Consider the following 18,234-nt stretch of genomic DNA (forward strand, 5'->3'; position numbering starts at 1 on the left):
AACCAAACAAAAAGGAATAAACACATGAATTTGGATTATTTCAGTTGATAATTCTGGACAGTTCATTGAGGGTGTACCTTGAACAGTGATGCTGAGATAACTGTTTATCCACAAGCAAAAGAATGATAGTGGGGGCTGGAGAGATGGCTCAGTAGTGACTGCTCTTCCAGAGATCCTGAAGCCAATTCCCTGCACCCACATGGTTGCTCACACTCATCCGTAATGGGATCTGATGCCCTCTTCTGATATGTCTGAAGACAGCTGCAGTGTACTCAAATCTTTAGAAGAATGGTACTGGGCCTCTAACTCATTCTAAAGTCTATGTGAAAACTTTTGTAACCTGTAAGGTCAGGAGTTTTGAGGTGCCCCAGGAGTGTACTATCTAAAAGAGTTATGTTAAAACATGGCTACAGAGTGGCTTCCCTAAGCAGCTTTGGTTTTAGGTCTGCCATGCTCAGTTAGCTGACACCAACATAAGTTGGGTTTTTTTGGTTTTTTGGTTTTTTTTAATCTCCTATCTCTCCCTCTCTGCTTTTAGAGGTAACAAAAGTTCGAAGAAATCTCTTCAACCAGGAAATGCTTTCTCCTTCAAAGAGGGGGCTAAAGAAGGGTCTGCCTCGAAGCCATTCTGTATCAACTTTGGAATGTCTACACCATGAACAGGACAAGTTCAAGAAGACCAAAAGCAGTACATTTCAGGGTAACTACAAAAAAAGAGCTTGTAACAAATCTGCTGGTGACATTTGTTCCCACTTCTATTCCCAAACTAGCAATTGAGTCTTTTTTTTTTTATTGACTGGTTTAGCTAAAGGTTTGCCAATTTTATTGATCATTTGAGGAAAGTTGAACTTTTCTCCATTGACTTTCTGACCTCACTTTCCTTCCCTCTACTTACTTTGTGTTTTAGTTTGTTGGCTTTTCTTTTTTCTTTTTTCTTTTTATTTATTATTTTTTTTTTAAGTTTTTGTTATTGGTTTTGTTTTGGGGCGGGGTGTGGACAATAAGGTGTCTTGTGGATTTCTTTGGGGTTATCTTTCTTGAAGTCCATTAAACTTAGAGTGGTTAGGTTCATGTCTTTCATTTGATTCAGGAAGTTTTCAACCACTTTTCAGTAAAGTTTTCCGCCTCTTTGTCTTTTCACCTTCTAGAACTCCCATGTGGTGGCATGCATGCTGCTATAGTATAAGAGCATTCTTCAGTCTATCTTCATTTTTCTTTTTCTTTTTTCTGGTTAGGTGGTTTAATTTTGGATGACTTTTTTTTTTTCTTTTTGACATTCATTGATTATTCTGCCTGCTCAGACCCATGATTGAATCCCTTAATATTTCTTATTCCATCTGTATTTTTTTGTTGTTTTAAGTAAGTCTCATTTAACCTAAGCTAAACTCAAGCTTGTTATATGACTGTTGATCTCTTTCTTTCTTTTCTTTTTTCTTTCCTTTTTTCTTTTGTTCCCTTTCTTTTTCCCTTCTTAACCAAATTATTTTTATCTTTTATAAAATTTTCAATTATATCATTTTTCTCCTCCCTTTCTTTTCTCCAGTCCCTCCCATATTCCTCCCTCATTCCCCTTCTGATTCATGATCTCTTTTTCTTTAGTTATTGATACTTACATGTGTGTAGATATATAACACATTAAATATATAAATACAACTTGATGAGTCTGTTTAGTGTTGTTTGTGTATGTATGAGTTTAGGGCTGAACACTTGGTATTAGATAACTGACTCTGGGGCATCTCCCTGACAGAGACTTAATTCTCTCTCTCAGCAGTCATTAGTTGCCAGTAGTTCTTTGTCTAGGCCTTGTCTAGGGCTATGAGGTTTCCCCTTCCATGTTAGCATCTCTGTTGATGTTGGCATTATTCAGGATTTTTTTTAGGCATCCATATGGTCTCCTTCCTTCCTTCCTTCCTTCCTTCCTCCCTCCTTCCTTCCGGCAGTCTTGCTTATAGACCAGGCTGGTCTTGAGTAAGACCATGCTTGGCCCTTTAATTTTTTTTTAACCTATGGGTTTATAAGCTCATTGAGTATATTTAGACAAGTTGTTAAAACATTTCTATAACTTTAGGGTCTAAGCTACTTTAGGGATGGTTTCTGCCAAGTTCGTTTTTTTCCTCTGTTAATGGGAAATTAACATCCTTTATTATTTGCAACCTTTTGGTTTTTGTTATGAACTAGCTGTTGACTAATAATGTAGTAGATGGGATGACTGGATTATTCAGTCCCTCAGAGATTTCTGACATTTTCTTATTGACATATGTAGCTATTCACTTGTAGTTTTTTCCAACCTACTTTTTTGTAAAACATTCCACTGTGTGTAACACTGAAGTTTCTGTCTTATATCATTGTGTACCAGCAATTCATAAATATCTGGGTTCAAAAAGATTAGAAAAAAACTTCACCTGACCCTTTAAATCTACTGATAGAGGGCTAGAAGGATAGCTCAGTGGTTTAGAGTACTTCCTGCTTTTCCAAAGGACCTATACCCATGTTGGGTGGCTTACTACCATCTTTTACTCCAGCTCCTGGGAGATCTGATGCCTCTAGACACCATCAGCAACAGAACTCATATGCACACAAGCACTTAAAAATTAATAATCAAGCCGGGCAGAGGTAGCGCATGTCTTTAATCCCAGCACTTGGGAGGCAGAGACAGACAAATTTCTGAGTTCGTGGCCAGCCTATTGAGTTCCAGGACAGCCAGGGCTATACAGAGAAACCCTATCTCAAAAAGCCAAAAAAGAAAAAAGAAAAAAAAAATTAACAATCAATCTACTGATAGATGCTATAGAACAAAGCCATTGCTGTTTGAGAGTGCTGAAACTGATCCAATGTCAGAAGTCATTCCACAGAGATTTTTAAAATATTTTACATTGGCTTATGTCTTTTGAGATAGGGTCTCACTCTGTAGCCTTGGCCAGCCTGGCCCAGAGCTTGCTATGCAGACCAGGCTGGTCTCAGACTCAGAGATCCACCTCTGACTAAGACATTCATCAGGTAGGCTTGTGTCGTTTTTAATCAGGTTGATGAACTGCTGTATTCTGTTGAGCCCTAAAGGCTTAGAATCTAGCTGAGAATTTAGCATCCTCTAGCTAGGTAATAAGCCTCATATAAGTTCAGATTGCATCCTTTCCCATGCTGCTGCCTGAAAAGATTAAATGAGATGTATAGTCAACACTGTTTTTGCATCTTAGGTTATCGCAAACTGCTGACTAAGAGTGTGGCTGAGACCCCAGTTCACAAGCAAATCTCCAGGAGGCTGCTCCATAGACAAATCAAGGGCAGGTGAGTGACAGCCCTATCCAGATCCCTCATACTCCCAGGCTACCTTCAGCACCATCTTACAGGCATCTTGGTTAATTCTTAACCCTGTTGCTTATATTTTCTTGACAGTCAAACAATATACATTATTCCATTCTTTTATTGGGCATAATTATCTTAAGACTTATGCATGTTACCTGTATCAATCCACTCCTTTTTATTATTGGTCAGTATTTCATTAAGTAGATCTTCTGCACTCTCCTGCTGACAAGAGAGGTGAGTCCTTTTTCCTGCCAAGCAGGGCTGGAGATCCAGCTTACCTTATCTCTCATGGGAGTAAATTTTGTCTTAATCTTTTGGTATCTGAGGTGTCAGTTTCTCCATCACCCAATCTAAGCTATAAGAAGCAAAAAATAAAACTCAGGTCTCTCACTGACCTTTCTTCTTCAGATCCCCAGTTGGATTGCCTTTCTTTCCACATCTCAATACAAATGGGGGAAATAACACACCTACCGTATACTGTCCCACATCCAACTGGACATGTGCAGATTTTACACACTTGTGAACGTTAGAGGGTAACTGAGAAGTGAGAGGGATGAGTCAGAAGTCCTTAACAAGCTGACAGACAGTGCAGCTCTTTGGCAGAAGTGGAAACATTACTGCTGGGACTTTGCAGTTCTTAGCTGTACTTTTCTTTTTCTTTTTTTTTTAATGTAGTAATGGACATAAAAAAAAAACCCTTCTATTTATAAGCTAATTTTGATATTGTCAAGGTACTTCTAACAGTAAAAGTATTCTAGGGTGACTAAGAACATAGTCTATTACAGAGGACCTGAGCTTAGTTCCCAGCACCTAGCACTCATGTAGAGGAATTCACACCAGCCTGTAATTCTAGCTCCAGGGGATCTAATAGCTCTGGTCTCTGTGGGTACCTGTACACATGTTACACACACACATATATACATACATGCGAGCACTTTTTTTTTAAATCTTAAAAAATTCTAACCATCTCACTTTCCATAATTCTATATATTTGGAGCAAGGCTTGGTAATGGTGTAGATTCTTAGCTTGTGCAAGATTCGTGGTTCAGTCCTCATCTCTCGTACACAAAAGTGACAATAATCATGGATTGTCAGGGCTTGCCAATGCCACTATTGTCAAACACAGAGACTTTCATAATCTTGTTAGTTAGTTGAGATATTTTCTATCTTTAATGTGTTTTTTTGTTGCTTTTTATTTATATTGTGTGTGTGTGTGTGTGTGTGTGTGTGTGTGTGTGTGTGTGTGTGAACGTACTTGCATAACAGTGCATGTGGAGGTTGAGGATAGTTTTTAGAGTTGGTTCTGTCCTTCCATCTTGTGTGTTCTGGAGAGAGAACTCAGATTGTTGTGCTTGGCTCAAGAACCTTACTCCCTGAGCCAGCTTGCCCAGTCATGTCTTTAATCTGTGAGTCATGAATGCATTGACTCTGTGTTGGTTGCTCTTCAAGGTCTTCTGATCCTGGTCCTGATATTCATGTAGTTGAAGAGTCTCCTGAAAAAGAAGATGGTGAGTGCATCCTTTTGCTGTATTCTATCTAGTTTCTCCAAAAACGTTTCTGTGTTTGTCACTCAGCATATTATTATAGTTGATAGAAATTGGGGTGGCTCTGGGATCAAGCATACACATACATAAATGTTGCTGTACAGAAAAGTACTGAATTTCCGCAGAAGAAATACTTTTACATAATAGAAATAGGGCTTATTGTAAGGATTCAACTTCCATGTTATACGAAGTGCTGTGACTTATTTTAAAATGTGTCTCATTAAGGGCAGTTTTTTAAAAAACCATTTGAGTATCTCATGTTTTTGGCAGAAAAATTAGAATCTAGAAAAAACATTTTTTGATGGCTTGATAATCTCAGCACTCAAAAACACTTTTAAAGTTTTACCATGTATTCTTCCAAGACAAAAATATGCGTAATTACATATAGAAAACCTAGTTGAGCTGGGCATGATAGCACTTTTGTCTTTAATCCCAACTCCAGCACTTGGAAGGCAGAGGCAGGTGGATCTCTGTGCATCCAAGGCAAGCCTGGTCTACATAGAGAGCAAGCATAGGTAGAGAGAAGTGAGAACCTCTCTCTCTCTCTCTTTTTTTTTTTTTTGGTTTTATGAGACAGGGTTTTCCTGTGTCGCCCTGGCTGTCCTGGAACTCACTCTGTAGACCAGGCTGGCTTCGAACTCAGAAATCCACCTGCCTCTGCCTCCCAAGTGCTGGGATTAAAGGAGTGCGCCACCACTGCCCGGCCAAGAACCTCTCTCAAAAAGCAAACAAACAAACCTAGTTTTTAGTTTTGTTTTATATGAGAATCACACTATTTGTACTTTTTTGTTCTTTCTGTCATGCTTAGAGGTGGCAATTTATGAAACTTGGAAAACAAACAAGCTCATAGGTTGGTGGTTTCTAGTATCTTTTGTAGGACTGTATCAGTCTCTTGTAGATTTTTCAGAAACACTTCAGATACCTCTTAAAGCCATTGTTGAATCTGGTGTCATAGAATGATGCCTGCTTAGATATTATGGAAAGATGCTAAGTCTGAAGGTCCTCCTGTTTACCAGCTCCACTTCTGGTTTTGCAGAAATGATTTTGAGAAGAAGTCCTCGAATCAAGCAGCTGTCATTTAGCAGAACAAATTCTGGCTCCTTCTATTCTGTATCTCAGCCAAAGTCTCGAAGTGTGCAAAGAATCCACTCATTCCAGCAGATGTCAGGTAATGAGGCCTGGGTGTCAAGCATGGGTCTGCTGACTTGGTGGAACATTTTTGGGAAAAAGAAGCATATAATTTGATATTTCCCCATTAGCAGCTAATAATCAAAGTGAACAGTCCTTGGCCTATAACCATTCTTCCCATGAACTCCTACAGCTGGTCATCCACACTGCTTTCTAGATAGCTCATTCACTCCTACACACAGTATCCCAAGTGAGCGGGTAGTAGCAGTTTGTATATTTATTCTTCATTCTTTTAACTGTGATTAGCTTGACTAATATGTAGGTTTTTATATTTATACTAAAAAATGCAGTATATTTATACTAAAGTAAGTTATTTCAATTGCCTACATTATCTAAAATAAGAGTAAAATCTAAGAAGACAGGGCCTAGAAAGATGGCTTAGTAATTAAGAACACTGGCTGCTCTTACAAAGGACTGAAATTCAATTCCCAGCACCTACATATGGCTAACAATCCCCTGTAGCTTTAGTTCTAGAGGATCCATTACTCTCTTCTGGCTTTCTCAGGTACTGCATGTATGTGGTGCATGCATACTGACTATGTAGGCAAAGCACCTATATACATAATAAAATAAAAATAAGATCTTTAAAAAAAATTTTTTTTTTTTTTAATTCAGGATGGCAGTTTGGCACATGATCAGTTGGGATTTTCCACCCCAACTGCTCTAAAACATTGTCTTTCTTGTTTTAATAATATTGGGAATGCTGGACATGGTGGTGCTTGCCTTTAATACCAGCACTGGGAAGGCAGAGGAGGTGGATCTCTACGAAGTTGAGGCCAGCCTTGTCTACATAATGAATTCTAGAACAGCCAGGGCTATATAAGGAGATCTTGTCCCCATCCCCTGTCCCCTCCCCCACCCCCCCAAAAAATAAGTATATTGGGAGGACAACTCTTGAGGAAGAATTAAATGTTGTTTTTGACTTGCAGACCAAGGAGAAAAATTTCCAGCTCAAAGTATTCAGTCTCCTAAAACACTTCTTTTTGGGGCATTGTCTGAGATACCCAGCTCCTCCAAGAAGGGTTCAGCCCGAATTAAGAGATCCTTAAGAAGCATGTTGGATTCTGAGATATCTACAGCTTACGAGGTATAAAAATCTTTAATATTTAAAATGTTGCAATCTTGGGGAACATTGAAACGTGGCTGAGGAAGCAACATTTCCAGTAGAAATGAAAGCTGGCGATCTGTAGAGAATAAAGGTCAGGGGTACAGTGGTGTGGGGCACACCTTTAATCCTAGCACTTGAGGCAGAGGCAGGCAGAGCTCTGAGTGTGTGCCCAGTCCGGTCTACAGAGTGAGTTCCATGACAGCCAGCTACATGGAAACCCTGTCTCACAAGAAACCAAAAGAATCTGGATGGCTGGTTTAAGCCAGATGAGTGATTACTGGGAACATGGAAGCCTAAAGCAGCAAGCTTGGCTGAGGTCAAGGCAGAAAGGAGGAGATAGAGGTGTTACTGACTACTTTGGCTGCATTTACCATATGTGTGATCACTAAAGAGGCTTTTCTAGCATGTACCTTCTTTCATCCAGTCCCATTTGACTGCCTGTCACTGTTTAAAACCTGGCGGTTGCTCTTTATGTCTCTTTCAAGACAAAGCCACTGAGTTAATTCCTGCCTTATTTACAGACTTTTGTGCTCACCAAACTCTCTTTCATCCTCATAGTCCCTGCCCTCCTCAGTTCTACCTGGAATATTTTATCAGTTATCTTTAATTTGAATCAAACTGGTCTTTCTGAAAGGTCCATCTGCCATCTGGCCTTGCTAAAGCAAAGTTCCCTAAGTTTTCCTAAAGCAGAGTCCTGTGTTCAGAAATGATCATCTTGGTTTGAAAAGCAGTGAAACTGCTTCATTGTTAGAGGATGCCACAGAGCTGCATGACCAAGGCCAATCTCCCTAGGGCAGATAGATAGTTTCCCATGTTCTCAGGGGTCCACCATGCCCATGTGCTGGCCCAAGCCTTCCCCACTTAATAAAGTCCCCTCTGCCCCTCTTTTCTAGTCTCTTCGTTCTCTTGCAGATGTCCATTCTTTTTTCTATTAGTACTTACTAATTCTGAGAGTGTGTGTGTGTGTGTGTGTGTGTGTGTGTGTGTGTGTGTGTGTAGTGATATGCATATGTCATAGTACATGTGTAAAGGTCAGAGGGGAGTTCTGTGGAGTTAGTCTTTTGTTCCTACCTTTATGAAGGATCCAGGGATCAAACTTAGGTTACCAGTCTTATATGGGGAGCCTCTTTGCCTACTGAGCTATCCTGTTGGCCCCAGGCATCCATTCTTTAATGTCTGATTCATAAGTCATTTTTCCTTGTCCCTCAGTTGGATTCACAGCCTCGTTTGTGCTCCTGTGTGCTATTTTCTCACTGAGCACGAAAACCTGTTAGATTGGGCTTCCTTTGAGTCAGTCTAGTAGTGTTATAGAAAGATATGTATTTGACTTCCCTACTTTGTAGAGTTTTTAGCTGCATTGGAATAAAAAGGAAGGGAATTTTTGGTTTGGGAATGGCCTTTCTAAGTTATTATTATTATTATGCCTATGTATTTGTATATTCTGCTCTTCCCTCTCCACCCTTACCCTTTTTGATCTTAGGAAAAGTGTGCCAGTAAAACCTGAGTATGTTTGGGAGAGGGAACAGGTCACTGTTCTAGTTTTCAACTTAAGATCATTCTTTCAGCTGACTTTAGATCTCCTGTTTGGTTTCCTAATGGTCTTAGACTTTACTAAGACAATCTTTAGAGAATATGAATTATAATATTCAGGCTCTGAAATAAGCATTTTTTTCTTTTCAGACTCCCAAAAAGAGTAACCAAAAATCTCCAAGCTTTTCTAAAACTACACCAAGAAGATTCCCTCGTACAGCACAGACCTTACTGTACACTCCAGAAAAACTACAAAACTCCCATACAGAAATAACATTCACTGAAGGGGCCATTTCTGAAGCAGCCATACACACCCCCTCCTCACACAGTTACAACTCATTTGCAACTAAGGTCACTCCTCAAAAGACAGTCTCCCTAGCAAAAGAAGAGACCTCTCCTCCCCTCACAAAACTACCCAGCACACCCAGAGAATCTGCTGTTCAGTCATCTCAGTGCTCGTCAGACTGTGCATGGCTACACTCAGTGAATTCCAGTCCAGAAGATCCTTACTGTCCATCATCCTCACCTCCTTTGGCTGGCCAGGCCAGGAGTCAGTGTCTAACCCCTATAAGATACTCCTTCAGAACCCCTCCACGGACAGCCCTTGCTGGCACATCTAAGCATCAGGAGCACAAAGAGCTCCCTCTCCCCAGGGCCTCTCAGGCACAAGAACCTCCACAGAGATTGGGGGAGAAAGCTCTCAAAATCCTAAAGAAACCAGTAGCCACAAGTACTTCACCTCTTTCTCCAAAGGAACATTTTACTTCTGGATGTGATGTATCCCCTCATCGACCTAGGAACTCTTTGTCAGCCCCCCTTCCTCCTGGAGGACTGAACTGTAAAGAACACCAGACGTCACCCAGTGTAACTACATCTGTCTCTTGTTCTGTTCCCTCAACTCCTCCTAGAACCCCACAGAGAATGATCTGCCCCATACCCTCTTCTCCACCATCTAAGCTTTGGAGACTATGTAGAAAGAAGTCCTGTCCTCCTCAGGACTTCCCAGAGTGCCAGCCTGGACCCTCTGCTGCTCCAGTGCTTGACACAGCCACCAGCCCAGGAGCTGTCACAGGCTCTATAGAGGAGCAGTCTCAATCTTCTGAAGGACAGAGTTACCTGGGCACTGGTTTCAAGAGTGACTGGCATGTGTCCTCTCCTATGCTCACTGCAAGTGACACAAAGTGCCTGCCTCTTATTGATGAAGCCCAACTCCATAGGCTTAAAAGCCAAGAAGTAAAAAGTGGTATCTTGCCAGTGGAAGAAGATGAGAAACCAGAGAACACCATTGCTGATGAGCTTCCCTCTGTGTCTGACCCTGGGATTCTTCTACCTGCTCCTTCCTCTTTGTCTAGCTCCTCTGAGCTGCTGTCCTACACCCTGTGCTGCACAGCAGACAGAAAGCAGAGTCAAGATTCTGCTCACCAGGAGAGTTCACGAGCTTCTGAGGCCACAGGCAGCCCTCAGACCTATGAGGTTGAGCTGGAGATGCAAGCTTCTGGCCTTCCCAAGCTCCGAATTAAAAAAATAGACCCTGGAGTTCTTTTGGAAGCTGAGGCCCTAGGAAAGGAAAACCCTCTGGGAGAGGAGGGTGCCCTCCCTGCTCTCTGTATGCCCAAGGCCAGTAAGTCCTCCGGTAGAACTGAGCACACTTACTTGTCACCCCCTTGTCTCCGCCCCTCACACAGCACACCTGGCAAGAATGGGGGTCAAACCTTCATCTGCCAATCTTGTACTCCCTCCCACTGCCCGTCCAGTACCTCCTCTCCATTTCAAGCAGATGCTGGGGTTTCGTGGACACCATCCCCTAAGCAAAGTGGGAAGACCACTCCTGAAATTATCAAAGACTGGCCCCGAAGGAAGAGGGCAGTGGACTGCAGTGCTGGACCCTCTGCTGGGAGAGGCGAGGCCAGTGTGGACCTTCCTGGGTCTTTGTCACTGCTTGAGCCTGAGCCTGAGCCTGAGCCTGAGGGAAAGGAGCAAAGCCTTGAACAAGACCTCTCTAAGGTTCCTGTCTTGGAGGATTTTGAACTAGAGGGGGTGTGTCAATTGCCAGACCAGTCACCTCCCAAAGACAGTGTGTCTATGGCTGAGGAAACCTCCTGGGGACAGTTTGGATTAGGCAGAAAGAGATTCTTGTCTGCCAAGGAAGAATCTGAATACAAAGTCAAAAGGGTCTATGATTCCCTGAGTGGGGATCCCCAAGCTAGCAAGCATAAAGAGTGCTCTCCACACTGGAGTACACCACCACTCCCCTCTGTAGGGGACGACGAGGTATTTGTTTCTGGTGAGTTTATTTTTCAAGTCAACATGGTATGGTTTTTATCGGGTGAGGTGTTTGGAGCTCTGGGTGGCCTGAAGTCTTGTGGGACTACACTTACCTTGTGGCATCTCCTTAGGCTCCACCCCACCCTCTGGCTGCATGGTTCGAAGCTGCCTCTCTGCCAGTGGTCTGCAGGCCCTGACCCAGTCTCCACTGCTATTCCAAGGAAGAACACCCTCCTCTCATAGCAAGGACACCAAAGGTAATCTGCCTGCTACCAGGGCTGAGCTCTCCTGTGGGTGAGCTTGCACAGTTCTCTTGAGTACAGAATGTGGGAAGATGTTTTTGACTCTGCAGTGTTGTATACTCTTCCCAGAGAGGCTTCATGGTAGAACTTGGGGCATCTGAAGAGAAACCTCTGCAAATCTTCCCTAACTATTCAGGCAACCGAAGTGGTGTGCATGCCATGATACTGCTGGGCTGTGGTCTTGGCAGCACAAGTGGATAATCAGAGCCAGCCACTTCCTCACAGCAGGTTTACATCCACGTTTATCACAAAGGTTCTGCCATCAGGCTCTAGGCTTTCCCATCTTCTGGCCCTTCCATAAACTACAAGCTCTGGCTGCTCATGACACTGGGTTAGAAACCTTTAAGGTGAGGGACTTGGGTGGCTCTCTTATCACAAAATCATTTCAGCCACACAGTAACAAACCCCACTCATCCAAGACCCAAAAGAAAGCCTTCTGTGCGGACACACATGCAAGTACTTTGCATTTTCAGTTGCTTGTGTGACCCTCTGTGGGTCATGCTGTCTTTTATTTAGGCCTCACTGAGTCTGCTTTTTCCTAGATGAGGATGTGGCTGTGTTTCCCTCCGCGGCTGAAGAGTCTCCTTTCAGCCAAACCTTCTCTCGGAAACGGCTTTTCAGAACTTACACGAGGAAGAAGCTTATTAGCTAGCCCATCATGCTGGAGCACTCAAAATGAGGAATGCTATGACCCTGGCCAGATCTGTTGCATTCAGGAGATGGACTCCAGAGTGGCTTTCTCTGGGTATAGTAACAATGCCAGACTCATACCATCAATCCAGCAATGTGCCCAGAACAAGAGTGGCCAGGACTTCATGGAACTGAGAAAGTTCACAAGATGACAGCAGCTAGGTCCCTGTGGCCTTAAAGAAATTGGAGACTATAGAGGGTATGGTAGTAAGCCTATGGACAGCCCTAGCACTTGGGAGATGGAGACAGAAGCATCAGAAGATTCTGACTATACACATGCGCAAGGACAGACAACCTAGGCTATATGAGACCTGTCTCAAAAACAACAAAAGACATTAAAGTCCTTAAGCTTTTTCTCATAGTCATTGTTCAAATTACCACTGGAATGCCTCATGGTCTGAAAAATCCCTCTCGTGGTCTTCATATGAGAACAGGCCTTGACCCTTTTGGGGGAAGGTTGAAAATCTAGTGGGCCAGCTGGTACTATATATAACTCAGCCCAATCAAAGATCCCATTCCAGGCCTTGGTGTTTCAGAGGACCACTGCCATACTGTGAAAGAGAAAAAAGGGAACCTTGACATAGTCTCTTGGTGTTTGCCAAGCCTTGAGTTCTTCGACACAAGTGGTACTTCATAAAGTAAGACCTATAAAGTGAAAGACTACAGCAAGAAGTGAGGCAACAATAAAGTCATCCTGGCAACTTAGCATTTGGCATTTTTGCCTAGGAATAACTGGCCATGGTCCAGAGCAATCATATTGCAGGGTCTACCCAGAAAGGCAGCCACCTCATGAAGTCCTCGCCTGGTATATGCTGACTGACACCTGTGTTGACCTGTAATCAACTAAACCAACTTGCTATGGAGTGTTGGCAGGAGCCTCATTTGCAGTGTGGGTTGATTTAGAACCTTCTCAGTTTCCCCAGAAGATTCAACCCTGTTGTGGTCCCAGGGCTCTTCCTGGAAACTCCCATTTCTCCTTTCAGAGATATGTTCACTTTGAGGTAAACAACTAGAAAGAAAAGGCAGCCCTAGAGTGCTTGCATGCTTTCAATTCCCAGTAACACTGATGAGTAGAGAACGAAGGGTTTCAAGTTGGCTCTAAGTTCATAGTTATTTGTCCTGATGGGAGCCTGTGCACAGGCAGTGGGGCAGCCAGGAAGTAGAGAGGAGGGGCAGGACTCCAATATGCCCTTCAAGGATGCTCTCCAATAACCTGACCTCCACCAGACCCCCAACTCTGAAAGGCTCCACTGCCTCTCAGTTGAGGACCAGTCTTTAGGAATTTTGGGGGGACACATTTAAGGTGTAAGCCATAATGAGATTATTCCTGTTTATTATTAAATGATATTTTTAAAAATTCTAAAAATGCTAATAATTTTCCCAGTCCTCCCATCTGTATAAGACCATTGAAGCTGTAACCCCGTTGCCACTGACTGTTTTGTGACAAGTCTTGGATTATCTCCAGAACTCTGGGCATACAGGCTTAAAGCCAGAGCTGTCCCACAAATGAAAAGGTAGCAGTCAGGTGCTATAGCCGAGGGAGTTTGCATATATTAAAAAAAAACGAAAGACTGCTAAGTACGATAGTGGGGAAAATCCAATTCTTTTGGGTGTGGCCCAAATCTGCAGACTCCAACTGGTGTAAAGATGAGACTCTGGATTTACAGTGTGAAGTAAGGACTGTCCTTCATAGAAGCAAAACAGGCAGTCTTTCCTCTCAGCAGGACTGGAATCTGAGGCAGGGTCTGACCAAGGCCTACAAGGGGTTTTTCCTGACGTCGATCATCCCTGGGCTGGTTCTTCGGGGTTCCCACCGGGGCTTAGGCAAGGGTCCAAAGTTCCAGGAGAAGCCCACTTCACCCATGGGTAGCACCCGCCCTACTGGGGGTTCAGTTGTCTCCCGGGTCCTAGGCTCCTCAGAGGAGGCCTGCTCGCTGCACAAACTTGAGCGTTTCCATGTCAGGGGTAGTGGAGCATGGACCAAGTCCCGGATCTCATCCCACACACGAGGCGCTCCTTCCAGAAAGGAGCACTGCCAGAGAGGTTCAGGAGCTGCGGGATGAAGCCCATCTTCATTTCCAAGGCCTTGCCTATTTTCCAGGCATAGGCTTCTCCTCTCACAACCTGTCACAACAGTATCTTTGTCAGACATAGAGGTAGACAGAGGTGTCCCCAGACCCAGCTTGCCAAAGCCCCTGAACAATATGCAACTTGAAATAAGCCAATAGAAGTACATCTGAGGCATCTGGCTGTAATACAGATGTATTAACATCTGTATGTAATAACATACAGGCACAGGCCTGTAAGCCCAGAACCAGGAACTCAAGATCATCTTTGGCTAAGTAGGACTTTGAAGCTGTGTTCCCTCAATTTCCCAGTAGTGTAGACCCAAATTGGACAATAGTGTTTACCCCGGCTTTGGCCTGCCGTGCTTCCTGCACTGAGCTTTTGCTTCAGCTCCTGATTTATCCACATGTGTCGGCCTAGTTCCTTCTCCAGAGCTTGAATCCGGGCCTCATATTGCCTCTTGCTGTCTGCTAACCCCTCGCCAAGGTGGTCTGGTATGGAAAGACAGATTGGTGAGGGGCTATGGGCAGGGCAGATAGCACCTTGGGCTTGGGGCAGCCAGCACCCCCAGCCTTCACCTCTACCCTGCTGAAGGAGCAGCTGCACATTCTGCTCGTGCTCCTTCTGCTGCAGGGTCAGCTGGCGGTCCATCTCCAGGCGCTGCCGCTCCAGGGCCACCTCCAGCCAATACACCAGCCGCTGCTGCTCCTCCAGCTGCATCTCCAGCTCCGAGAAGGCAATCTGTTGCTGGTGTTGCTCCTCTCGGAGTGTCACCACCTGTCCCAAGATCAGCCAGGCTCAGCTACCACATCAGTGCCTTTCCCTAAGTAATCCTTAGCCAGTTGGTAAACAAGACAGCAAAGAAATCACACCAGGTCTTTCCTCTGACACAGGGCTCTAGACAGTGAGGTCCCAACAGTCAGCCGGTTCTCCAGGTGGAACTTAACACAGACCTTTCCCACCATATAGTACTGAGCTGCTAGGAAGTAAAACTGCACCCAGACCAGGATTTCTCAACCAAAGAATAAGGCATTTGACACTTGGCACTGGGTGATTCCTGGTTGTAGGACCGATTATACAACATTTGGTGCCAGGCAGTGGTGGCGCAAGCCTTTAATCCTAGCACTTGGGAGGCAGAGACAGGTGGATTTCTGAGTTCGAGGCCAGCCTGGTCTACAGAGTGAGTTCCAGGGCAGCCAGGACTACACAGAAAAACACTGTCTCGAAAAAGAAAAATAGTACAAACATTTGGCAACATCCTGGTTATTACTCCTTCCATCATAGCAAACAAAAATGCCTCCATATATGTCCCAAGATGCAAAACCATCCCCTCTTGAAATCCCATTACTGTAGGTGAGGGTCTTCAGACCATAAATTGGGGAAAACTAAGCCATTCCCTAGATGGCTTCAAAAAGAATGGAGAGTAGAGCTGACCCTGTCCCCTCATCTGGGAGAAAGGGACACACTTCTTGGAGATACCAGCAGGCCTTCCAATGAGCTAAAGGAAGCAAAGGCAAGGGGTTTGCGCTGGTAATCCACCTTGTCAAAATACTTGCACAGCAGGGCTCTGGTCTCTGAGGAGGAAAGGTAGCTGAGCTTAGCCATGAGATTCATCTCACACTGGGACAGCAAAGAGGCCGAAGCCCGCAGCACCCGCTGGCGGCATGTGATAGCCTCATTCTTGTACTCGATAGCAGCATCCAGGGCCTCAATGGCTTCGTCCAGCTGGAACAATGTCCTCTCCTCCTGGAAGAACAGGCTCTCATGGAGGAGGGGTATCAGACTTCCTCAACCACAGAGTCCTGGGCAGATACACTGCAGCCAACACACATATACAACTGAGCCTTTAGTGTCCCCTCAGCCTGAGAGTGTCTTGACATTATCAAAAGTGCCCCTTACTGCAGCAGCAGCAGCAGCAGCAGCGGGGATACTTGGCCACAGCCTGATGCAGTATGAAAGACACAGTGCTGTGAGGCTGCGATCTCAGGTGCTCATCCACTTCAGGGTAAGCCTGGGGAGCCTCAGAAAGCTGAGCTGGGCCTACCTAAGACCACAGACAACCAGGGGTAAGTTTCTGCAATGCAGGCTTTCTGTTCAGAGGAAGAGCACTTCACATACAGCTGGGTGTCTAGTTCCACTGGGAGGGAGCTAAGAAGTCCACACAGTCCCACATGCATCAATGGGGCCAAAGGGACAATCTCCCTCTGTCTTGCAAGGCTTAACACCCACAGGGCATAACACCCACAGGGCGCTATGTCCTAAAGTAGCAAGGCCAGTGCTGACAGAGATCCAGGGCAAAGAGACAGAGGGGGCAGAAGAACGGGTGGATCAGAGAGCTGACGTGTAGGGACGGAGCTGGTGGCTCCCGGTGGCCTACCTCAGGTGACAGCAGGCTTCCCTGCCTCAGCTTGCTATCAATCTCCAGGCGTTGCTTCAACAGTGAGTCCTTCTCCTGGCGCAGCGTGTCTATCTCCCCTCTGATCTGCTGCTGGTTCTGGGCACTGCCTTGCCGCAGCTGCCCACTCTTTTCAGATAGTTCCTTCTCTAGGTGTTCTAGACGGCTGGACACACGCACAATGTCTTCATTTAGGGCCTGAGGCAGCACAGCCAGTGTGTCAGAGAAGGAGCAGGTACTATCCTCAGAGAGGACACAGAAAGTGCCTAGACTGCTCACTGGATGCTAAGGAGGATATGGGTCTTTCCTTTGCCTACACATAGCCCAGATGTTTGTTCAGGGATCAGGGCCCTTTAAAGGACCAAAACGTCTATGCAGGAGATAGCCCAGAGGAGGAGGATCATGCAAGCAGAGAGGAAGGCTCTAATGTTAAAGAAGGGATGATGGGAACAAGACTTCAGAGACTCTCACCTATCTATACCCTGCCCTGCAGGGCCTCCCTTGGCCAGGAACCTTGTGATGGGTGCTCACCTGGCTGGACCTCAGGCGCTTGCTCTCTAGCCCCGTCTTCTCCTGCATCAGGGCCTCCTTCTTGGCCAGAATGACCTCCCGCTTGCGGAGCTCCTCTCCCAACTCCTCCAACGCCCGCCGCTGCTGCAGCACCTTTTCCATCTCCTGGTCCAGCCACTTCTTCTGCTCCTCAATCTTCTGAGGGACAGTCGGAGAGACAGGGACCTCAGTACCTGTCTCTAGCCGGAGCCATTGCCCAAGGTCCCAAGAGGAGCAGCAGATCCCCCAGCAAATCCTCAGTGGAACTTGGCAGTGAACAGGTGCCAAGCTCACTAGGACACAGGCTCAGCCTAGCCGCACCTGCTGCTGCTCCAGGCTCACCACAGAGCCATTGCTGCCACTGCGCCTCTTCCTCTGGAAAGCTGCGATCTCTTCTGTCTTGATTTTCAGGATCTTTTGCTGTTGCTCATGCTTGAGCTCCAGCTCCTGGGGGAGGAGGCCCAGTGAGGAGAGGAGGAAGCAGGGTGGGGAGAAAGCCTGGGGGACAAGGCCATGGCATGTGCCCATAGCCTCAAGTTTCCTCTAAATTCTTGATAGTGAGAAGATAAGCCACTCTCAGAGAACCTACAGTAACCTGTTTCTAAGATCATGTAGCTATGAGTACTGGGAACAAGACAGACCCCTCATCAGACGGCCAGAGCCTGACCTTGACGCGATGCTGCCGCTTGTTCATCTCCGTCTCTAGGCGCCGCTTCTGCTCTGTCTCCTCACGGAGCCGCCTCTGCAGCTGCCCCTGCTGTCTCCGCATGAGCTGCACATTCCTCTCCAGCTCCTGTAGCCGAGTCTCACTTTGAGCCGACAGTGACACCAGCCGCTCTGTTGCCTGCTTCTTCTCCTTCAGCACCTGAGACCCACACAGCAGCCACAGAGCTATGCACAGGGGTTATAGGAGCCTGGCAGAGTGCTTGGCATTTATCAAGGGTGGGTGGGGCCAAAAGATGGTTGAACAGAGAGACACAGGAAAGGGGAAAAGGTAGGTGGATATAGGCTAATGACAACAGAACACCAACAACAGTAGCTACATAACTCTTACTATTCATGGGGGAATTATATATGCTACATTCTCTCCATACTGTAAATGATCTAACAAACCCATGAACAGTCTGCCTGCTGGGCTGGCAAAATGGCTCAGTGTGTAAAGGTGCTTGCTCCCCAAGTCCAGTGACTGACTTGAGTTTGATCCCTGGGATCCACATGGTAGGAGAGGACCAACTCCAAAAGGTATCCTCTGACCTACACACACACACACACACACACACACACACACACACT

General features: G+C 45.3%; 2 protein-coding genes across 4 annotated transcripts in view; one reads left to right on the top strand and one right to left on the bottom strand.

The window, feature by feature from the left end:
• The window catches only part of Ticrr (TOPBP1 interacting checkpoint and replication regulator), a 40,551-nt gene extending 27,600 nt beyond the window's left edge, over nt 1-12,951 (top strand). The window contains exons 15-22 of the mRNA XM_031387068.1: nt 539-700; nt 3,195-3,285; nt 4,753-4,811; nt 5,884-6,015; nt 6,965-7,122; nt 8,824-10,957; nt 11,070-11,195; nt 11,783-12,951. Coding sequence (XP_031242928.1) covers nt 539-700; nt 3,195-3,285; nt 4,753-4,811; nt 5,884-6,015; nt 6,965-7,122; nt 8,824-10,957; nt 11,070-11,195; nt 11,783-11,892 — 2,972 coding nt within the window. The 3' untranslated portion in view covers nt 11,893-12,951. The remainder of the gene's footprint in view (nt 1-538; nt 701-3,194; nt 3,286-4,752; nt 4,812-5,883; nt 6,016-6,964; nt 7,123-8,823; nt 10,958-11,069; nt 11,196-11,782) is intronic.
• A 295-nt stretch (nt 12,952-13,246) lies between these two features.
• Nucleotides 13,247-18,234, bottom strand: part of Kif7 (kinesin family member 7) — a 17,815-nt gene continuing 12,827 nt past the window's right edge. For 2 of the 3 annotated variants that reach the window (XM_031387071.1, XM_031387070.1), the window contains exons 12-19: nt 17,609-17,806; nt 17,263-17,388; nt 16,924-17,100; nt 16,375-16,590; nt 15,537-15,743; nt 14,576-14,774; nt 14,342-14,488; nt 13,247-14,054 (exon numbers count right to left, since the gene is read on the bottom strand). In XM_031387071.1, coding sequence (XP_031242931.1) covers nt 13,687-14,054; nt 14,342-14,488; nt 14,576-14,774; nt 15,537-15,743; nt 16,375-16,590; nt 16,924-17,100; nt 17,263-17,388; nt 17,609-17,806 — 1,638 coding nt within the window. In that variant the 3' untranslated portion in view covers nt 13,247-13,686. The remainder of the gene's footprint in view (nt 14,055-14,341; nt 14,489-14,575; nt 14,775-15,536; nt 15,744-16,374; nt 16,591-16,923; nt 17,101-17,262; nt 17,389-17,608; nt 17,807-18,234) is intronic. The other variant, XM_031387072.1, reaches the window with a different exon arrangement.

Source organism: Mastomys coucha, unplaced genomic scaffold (genome assembly GCF_008632895.1).
Source record: "Mastomys coucha isolate ucsf_1 unplaced genomic scaffold, UCSF_Mcou_1 pScaffold21, whole genome shotgun sequence".
In the NCBI taxonomy this organism is placed as follows: Eukaryota; Metazoa; Chordata; class Mammalia; order Rodentia; family Muridae; genus Mastomys; species Mastomys coucha.